Raw genomic sequence first — 9155 nt, forward strand, 5'->3', positions numbered from 1 at the left:
ATCCTCCAAGAAACAGCTTTTGTCGGTCCCTTTCTCACTTATCAAGGAGTCAACCCATTTAAACTTTGACTGAAGTTATATTAAAAGTATTAATATCTTTTGTACAAAATAAGTATCATTAGATTAATTATAGAATGTATTTTCATCATGAATTTATTTGAAGACATGAATGCTAATAATATTAACTATAAACTTGGTCAAAGTTGAGCAAAGTTGACCGGCACAGATTCTATAATTGCATTCTTTTTGTGGACGGAGGGAGTACGAGTAGATGGAGCCAATGTTTCAATTTTCTATGCACTGTGGCACAGATCGGATCGGCTCAATGTAAGTGTCCTAGAGCGTGTTTGGATATTGGCCACAGCCGACAGCTGGCCATGCCCAAACTGTGGCAAGTCGGTGCTATTTTTTACCGCAACACTTCATGGCGGGATTTGCTCTTTGAGAATGTATGGCCGTCTTGTTTCGGTCGTCAACCAAACAGGGACTTCGATTTTTGTGGCTCGACACAACCTGCGGTGTAATGGATTGTGGCCACAAACCAAATAGCCCCCTTTTTAGAACTTTGGATACCCATGGATCGTGAAATCCGAATTTTGAAAGCTAAACCATAGAAGCTGAGCTGCGAGGCTATTTGGATCCATCGATCATGGATTATAAAAGTCAAGGATAACTTTTTAGAGTAACATTACCCTAATGTCTCAACTCTTTGAGTTTAGAGCTCTCAAGTTTAAAGGAGGGATCAAACAGGCCCATAGTATATTGATAAATAAAGGAGTTTTTGCAATCAGAATTTTTGCAAATTAGACGTCCCTGCCTAGGAACAAAGGACAAGGAAAAAAATGTACATAGAGCACTTTACACACTGTAGCCACCCCATGCGGCCAAAAATTTGTGCAACTAGTTCCCAACCTGTTGACTCTTCTTTGATCTTTTTACGGACCAATCTCCAAATTAAAGCAGATATTTCTGTTTGTTAGTTAGAAGGTGGGCGCATTTGTTTTCTTTCCAGATTTCCCAGATGACTAGTAACAGAGCAGCGAACTGAGACCCTTCTTCGTAGGTAGGCGTAGGAGTAGTACCTACTAGTAGGAGTGAGGACGACACGTGAAAGACGAAAAAAATATGCATGGCACAAGAACTGAAAGTCTTGAAACCATGGCGAGATGGTTGGGCTGATTAAGCAGGCTAAAGGTCGATCATTGACGTCTTGGGCCCTTGGCCCACCAGTTCCAAATTCCAATATGGCGTTGCGCAAGCTGAAAGGGAAAAAAAGAACAAAGTTGGTCCTCTTCAGAAACTTCAGAGTTGTTACTAGCTGGAGATCTCGGACATGCTGCACCTAGAAAACTGAAACATGGCTGCATCGGCTCGTGCCTCTTTCCTATTGGAAAAAGAAATGACTTGGTTGTAGACGACAAAAGCTGTTTCTTGGAAGCTTCGTTCTTTCATTGCTGTTTCAGATTGGCAGCGATTAGTACTCATCAGCAGCACGAGCGGCGTCCCGATGTGACTTGTCTGAATTGACCCTCCGAGGCATCCTGGATCTTGCCTGAAACACCAGCATGCGGCCACGCGCTGCTGTGGCCAGGCCACAGTCTCAATCTTGCACCCAGCCAATGATGAGTGGGTCCCGGTAGAGCTTTTGTGAGGTGGACGTCAAGTCAAGTGGTACCGTGGCATTTGCATGCGCAAGGTTTTAGGACGTCACGTCGATACTAATACAAAAATAAATTATAGAATCCATTGGTGAACTGCGAGATGAATTTATTAAACCTAATTAATTCATCATTAGCACATGTGCCACTGTAGCACCACGTCGTCAAAACATAGATTAATTAGACTTGAAAGATGTGTCTCATAAATTAGTGGCAAAATATATAATTAGTTATTTTTAGTCTATATTTAATACTCTATGCATATGTTTAAATATTCGATGAGATAGGGATTAAACTTTAGAGAAGAAACTAAACAAGGCCTCGGTCTTGCACAACCAGCCAATGATGAGTGGGTCCCAGTAGTTTTGTGAGGTCGACGTCAAGTCCAAGTGGTAGCATGACATATGCATGTGAGTACTACAGTTCACATATTCATGGAAAGGGCGTGGAAACTGCGGCGACACGCATCTTGTCTTGTTTCTCCAGGCTCGATTGTGACTTGTGACCCAACGATTCGTCAATTTCAATTTTCAACGGATAAACATGCTGGACAGTTTTATACAAGGGCCCGTTGGATAAGCTGGGATTAGTTATTAGCTAAGCTAAAAATTAGTCTAAAAGTTAGTTAAGTTTTGCTAGTTGGCTAATAACTAATTAGTGGCCGATTAATAAACAAACTTGCCTAGCCTCTGTTTGATAGGCTAGGGCTAATTTTACACAATAATTTTTAGCTGGATAGTGATTAGCCATTGGTATCCAAACTGGAATAACGTACACATTGCGCGATCTCGCCTGCGCCCGTGAATCTGGCCCGTACGCCCGCCTAGATTCAGCCGCGCGCCGCCGCCGCCGCCGCTGCCCCACGGTTCCTTCTCACGCTGCCGCCGCCGCTGCCCCACGGTTCCTTCTCACGGTTGCATTTGTTTGCTCCGCACAAAGCCAAAGCTTGGGCCTCGTTTAGATTGCAAGTTTTTTCACTCTCTCTCCATCACATCGAATCTTTGACACATGCATGGAGTATTAAATGTAGATAAAAAAATAACTAATTACACAGTTTGATTGTAAATTACGAGACGAATTTTTTGAGCCTAGTTAGGTCATGATTGGACAATAATTGTCAAATACAAACGAAAATGCTACAGTGCCAAATACTGATTCCTAACCTCAATCTAAACAAGGCCTTGCGCAGCCATTAGATGGCGATCTTGCTGTTTAGTAGCATCTCACATGGGGTGGTGGTGGTGTTCCTTATCATGGTAAAAAATTAAATGTCCCTGGTGGTATAGGTTTGTGGGTGAGGGTGGGGATAGTTGCTTAGCAGCCGGAAACGTGAAACATGGCCACGTTCCTTGTTCTGCGAACGTCGTTCAAGTTACATTCACGTTTCCATTCTGACAACATTTACGTTGCCATAGTACAAAAACATTATAAAAGTATCACTCTACGTTCTCGTTACCGTTCCACGTTCCCGTTCCCTTCCGTAAACATGGCTGCTATGGATAGGATAGATGCATAGAGCTTCCTATATACTCCACATATACGTACTCCGCAGTCAGCAATGCTTATCTCCTCGCCTTCCTTATCATCAGTAGCTAGGACAGTAGCTTGTGTGGATGGTTGGCCCTGGCTGTCAAAAGCAAATGATGGTACAGACGTAGTTGCTTCTAACGAAGTATATATAAGGTGGGAGGAGATAGATACTACCTGTCCATGAAACCATCCTTTACTTCCTCTTTTTGCCCCCACAAAGCAAGACTTTATCAGTTGTTGACCAAATGGCAGCTGAAAAATAAGGAGCACATTGTTGTGTTGTGTTTGCCGTGTTTGTTCAGGAAAGTGTACAGTCAAAATCACTTCTAGCTTCTTCTTCTTCTTCTTCTTGATCTTTTACAGCTGAGTTCTGCCAGTCTGCCAGATGGATAGGCTCGACGGTTCTGCCCGCCTCGTGCTCGTTTCCGATCTTGACCAGACGATGGTGCGTGTTTCAGTTCAGACCTTAGTTTAATTTTCCAGATTCAGTATGAGCTGAGTCATACTTTTCAGTTGTGCACCTGATCATCAGTTCTCAAACTTACAGATTATTTATTTACTCACAGATTGATCATCAGGATCGAGAGAACCTGTCCTTGCTTAGGTTCGAGGCGCTGTGGGAGGCCGAGTTCTCCCAGGATTCTCTGCTGGTCTTCTCGACTGGAAGAACGCCAATCAGTTACAAGGGCTTGCGTAAAGATAAGCCTCTGATCACACCGGACATCACTATCATGTCTGTGGGAACCGTGATAGCATACGGTGAAGAGATGATCCGTGATGTTGGCTGGGAGGAGTATCTCAACAACAATTGGGACAGGACTATTGTCGTTGAGGAGACAGCTAGGTTCTCTCAGCTAAAGCCTCAGGCATGTCCAGTTGCTTTGCTACAACGATTTTTTTTTGCTGGTTAGTCCCATTTTGATGGCTGAACTAGAGCTGTGTTTACTTTTTTATCGTTTGGATGCAGCCAGAGAGGAATCAGGGTCCCCATAAGGTTAGCTTCTTCGTTGACAAGCAAGGTGCTCAAGAAGTAATGGATTATCTCCCACAGAAGTTGGAGAAACGTGGGGTAAGGAACATGCATGCCTTCTAGATTTCTCATTCAGTTTTCCACATTCTTTAATGCTGGAGCAACACTTATTGGCATATTTTGTTCTGACTTTCTGCTTCCTTAACCGTGATTAGCTAGATGTGAAAATAGTCTACAGCAATGGTGAGGCGCTTGATGTTTTACCACGAGGTGCAGGCAAGGGCCAGGCCCTTATGTACTTGTTAAATAAGCTCAATTCATATGAGAAACCACCAAAGAATACTCTTGTTTGTGGTGACTCTGGAAACGACGCAGAACTATTCAGTGTCCCATCTGTATATGGAGTCATGGTCAGTGATTCAGTGCACAAGGAGTCCCTTGAAACTGTCAACTAAAGTTCGTTGGTGACAGTGGCTACTCTGTTAAGCTTACCAAAGGGTTTTCATATCATGTTCAGGTCTGCAATGCCCAAGAGGAGCTGCTTCAGTGGTATGAAGAAAATGCAAAGGATAATCCTAAGATAATTCATGCAACTGAGAGATGTGCTGCCGGTATCATGCAAGCTATTGGACACTTCAAACTAGGACCCAATGTTTCTGCAAGAGATCTTGAGTTCCCTTATCTAAAGGCAGACACCGCTAAGCCTGCAGATGTGGTGGTGAAGTTCTATGTTCTCTATGAGAAGTGGCGGAGGGGTGACCTTCCAAATTCTTCATCAGTTATGCAGTACTTGAAAAGCATTACTGTAAGTACTTCCTCTTTTCAGTTCTCAGAGTAACATGGTTTTTGTTTGTAACTGTCCACTATTTTTTATCATGATCACTTTCATACAGTGGACAATGCAGAAAGTAATTACACATTTCAAAGCTCCATTTGTCTTTTTCTCTTCAGAAGTTATTCGAGATCAAATCATACAAACTAGTCTTTTGTCTGAGAAAATACACATCTTGCAGCCTTAAATAGTTAAATTTGATTCATTGAAGTTTCTTTAACATTTTTTTTATTTTGTAGCATTTGAATGGTACAATTATTCATCCTTCTGGATCTGAACGTTCTCTTCCCGCTTCTATTGATGCTCTAAGTTCTTGCTATGCGGACAAACAAGACAACAAGTTCCGGGTATGGGTGGACAGACTAGTTACATCGTCAATTGGTACAAGTACCTGGTTGGTGAGATTTGACAACTGGGAAATGGAAGGTCTGCTCTCAGCCCTTCACATGATAAACTGATTGTGGCTCTTAATCCATGCCAGTAGTTGTCACTTCTTTCATGTAGCTTCATGACATGTTTTATATTTCATACCATGTCTCTATTTTCCTTATTGTTTCTTTGATCCTTGGATAGTCTGCACTTCAGTATTTCGTTTGGTTTTATTCGAGCCTCACTTATGTTTCAAAAAAAAAAAATCGAGCCTCACTGTTAATGCCCCTGCTATTCTCAGGTGGTGTTCGGTATTGCTGCCGCACTACTCTTCTTCTGAATATTAAGGTAAATTCTCCCGTTCTGCTAGAATCATTGGTTGTCCTGCTGTTGCTTAGTTTTGTGCACCTGTATATATAGTGCATGTTTTAATTATTTCTATTTGCTTCAACTCAGCCTGAGACTCCAGAGGGCTTGGAGCTGATACACATCCACAATACCTGGGTTGAAGGACACTCTGGAGGGAGCGAGCACACGTTCATCTTGTAGGTTAATTAGTCACTTGCAAAGCGCAGATAGTCATAACACATATTTTGTTCAAGTCCAGATAGACTCAAAATGTACTTCCACACAGGTTCAATGCTCGGTAATTCCATGTACAAGAAAAGATGTTCCATGTTTCCTTCTCATGAATTTCATGATATCCATAAATTAGATGAAGCTCTTGCCTCAAAATTGTCTGGATTTTCACATGATTCAGTTATATGACCTCTTGAGCCTTTCCTCTCTGTTGCTGAGTCCTTATCGACAACTAAGTAGTAAGTATGATACCTGGAAAAAAAGAAGAAGAGTTGTGTGCAAATTTGCCTAACCTGGTCCATGGTCATTCCCAGAAGTTGCTGCTTCATTTTGTCTGCAATTCTTATCAGCCTGATCCATGACCATGACCATGTGCCCAAAGTACTACATCGCGCAATCGCTGACGATGGTGGTCTGAATTCCTCCAGGCACAAGCCATATTCACCTTCTCTTCTTCATTTTTAACATGAAACAAGACCTGGCCACTGGTTGACCAAAGGGTAGGTGAAGAATACACGAGGAGCACATTTCTGTTGTTTGCCATGTTCATTCAGGGAACCCAACTGCAGAAACACCCAACATTCCCTGCCAGCAATCTTGGCAAGAGCTTCAATGGAGAAGCTCGACGCTTCAGCCCGTCTTATGATTGTCTCGGATCTTGATCAGACCATGGTGCGCAAACCTTCCATTTCTGATGAATCCAGACGATGCTGTGTTCTTCAATGTTTTGGATCATTTACATACATGCAGGTTGATCACGATGATCCAGAAGACCTGTCCTTGCTGAGGTTCGAGGCGCTCTGGGAGGCCGAGTTCGCCCATGATTCTCTTCTCATCTTCTCGACTGGGAGATCGCCAATCAGCTACAACGATTTGAGGAAAAACAAGCCTCTGATCACTCCGGACATCACCATCATGTCTGTGGGAACTGTGATAGCTTATGGCGTTGACATGGTTCGCGATGTTGACTGGGAGGAGCATTTGAGCAGCAACTGGGACCGAGATATCGTCGTCGAGGAGGCGACAAAGTTTCCTCAGCTCAAGCGTGAGGCAGGTTTCCATCTAGTTGCATTGCATGCACGATCACCTTCGCCTTTTGTTTTGTGCTTGATGCTGAGCTGAATCCTCTGTACGGATACAGCCAGAGAAGGATCAGGGTCCCCATAAGGTTACCTTTGTGGTTGAAAAGCAAGGTGCTCAGGAAGTAATGCATGCTCTCCCTCACAAGTTGAAGAAACATGGGGTAAGATCAATTTTCTTATATTAATATTACTGAGCCTTGTTTTGAATTTTCAGCTTCTTTTTTCTGTGAAACAGATACATGTAAAAATAATCTTCAGCTACGGTGTGCTTATTGATGTGGTACCACAAGGTGCAGGAAAAGGGCAGGCTCTTCAGTATTTGCTGAACAAGTTCAATTCACAGAGAAAAGCACCCAACAATATTCTTGTTTGTGGCGACTCCGGAAATGATGCAGAATTATTCAGTGTCCCATCAGTCCATGGCGTCATGGTCAGTGGTTCACACGAGCTACTCAAACTCTAGGATAAAGTTCATTAGTGACGATGTTGCAAATCATCCTTTTGAAACCATGTTCAGGTCAGCAATGCCCAAGAGGAGCTTCTTCAATGGCGTGAAGAAAATGCCATGTGTAATCCCAAGATAATTCATTCAACTAAGAGATGTGCAGCCGGTATCATGCAAGCTATTGGACACTTCAAACTAGGACCTAATGTTTCTCCTAGGGATCTTGAATTCCCTCAGCCAAAGCTAGGCATCATCAAGCCTGCAGATGTGGTGGTGAGGTTCTACGTTATCTACGAGAAGTGGCGGAGGGGCGAAGTTCAAAAGTCCCCATCAGTAATACAGTACTTGAAAAGCATTGCTGTAAGTACCCCCCTTGTTTAATTTCTTAGAGCAACCTGGTTTTAAGTTAATTGGCACCATTCTTTTCATATCTGTAATCTCTTTATGAAGTAGACAATTCAAGTAGCGCTGTGCAAAAGGTGACAATACATTTCACATTTGCATTTCTCTCATAACGTCTTACAAGTAATACCTGTTCAATTTGTACTAGGGATTCTCATTGTTTCCTTGTGCTTACTTTAAAGTTTAAGCTGATGTTTTTTCTTCTTTTTTTATCATTTTAATGGAACAATTATTCGTCCCTGTGGATTGGAGCATTCTCTTCATGCATCCATTGATGCACTGCGTTCATGCTATGGTGACAAAAAAGCCAAGAAGTTCCGGGCATGGGTGGACAGGCTTGTTACATCACCGCTGGGTACAAGTAACTGGTTGGTTAAGTTTGACAAATGGGAAATGGAAGGTATGTCCCCATGCATAGCTCTTCTCATGATGAACTGATTTGGGTATAGTTCCAATAGTTTTCGCTTTGTTCAGGTTCAGCTACCTGCCTGCAAATTTTCGACAGCTCAGTACTTTTGAAATTTACTATTTTATTTGTTCGCTTCAGCTTTAGTGGTTAGTATTCCTTCTAATTTCAGGTGATGCTCGGTATTGCTGCCGCACAACTCTTCTGCTGAATATGAAGGTAAATTCTCTCGATCCTACTGTAATCCTTTACTGTCCTGCAGTTACATGCATTTGTGTTCAGCTAAAAAATTCACATAGCTCACTGCTTACTATCTGCTTCAACTGACAGTCCGAGACTCCTGAGGGATTGGAGCTGTTACATATCCAGAAGACCTGGCTTGAAGGACACTCTGCAGCAAGTGATCACACATTCATCTTATAGATCACATGGCAATGCACTCTAAAGAGAGAGGGCTGGGTGCTACCGGAAATTCCATATATTAAAAAAATCATTCATTGATTCTATCTCGTCAAGTTCATGAGATCCATAATAAATAATCTGAATATCTTGCCTCAAATTTCTGTATAGATTCTCACACCATTCAAACAATGTCGTCTCCTGCCTCTGTTTATATATTATGAGAGCTGCAAAAGAAAGAAAATCCGAAGAAATGTTGTCACTGCACAATAATATCTTTGACATCATTTAGGACTAATCTTAATGTCCTTTGTCTAGGAAGTATATCCCGGTCGGTATATTCTTTTTGATTCATGTAAAGTCAAAACAAAATACAAAAGCTAAACTATTTTAAATCTAAAAGTTAATACAAGAAACATGTCAATAATAATAAAGAGAATACAAATATAAGGTGCAGAATAAATAGTTCTGAAGAACATAATT

The 9155-nt window shown here is 42.0% G+C and overlaps 1 protein-coding gene and 1 pseudogene across 1 annotated transcript; both read left to right on the plus strand.

The window, feature by feature from the left end:
• Window positions 1–3254: 3254 nt before the first annotated feature.
• Window positions 3255–6524, plus strand: LOC136517684 (sucrose-phosphatase 2-like; annotated as a pseudogene).
• A 26-nt stretch (window positions 6525–6550) lies between these two features.
• LOC136515356 (probable sucrose-phosphatase 3) lies at window positions 6551–8917 on the plus strand. The gene is made up of 7 exons (XM_066508973.1): window positions 6551–6992; window positions 7057–7181; window positions 7256–7450; window positions 7538–7825; window positions 8120–8267; window positions 8446–8492; window positions 8604–8917. Exons 1-7 carry the CDS (start codon window positions 6551–6553, stop codon window positions 8694–8696), a joined length of 1338 nt encoding a protein of 445 aa, XP_066365070.1. The 3' UTR covers window positions 8697–8917.
• Window positions 8918–9155: the final 238 nt, after the last annotated feature.

Source organism: Miscanthus floridulus, chromosome 17 (assembly GCF_019320115.1).
Source record: "Miscanthus floridulus cultivar M001 chromosome 17, ASM1932011v1, whole genome shotgun sequence".
In the NCBI taxonomy this organism is placed as follows: Eukaryota; Viridiplantae; Streptophyta; class Magnoliopsida; order Poales; family Poaceae; genus Miscanthus; species Miscanthus floridulus.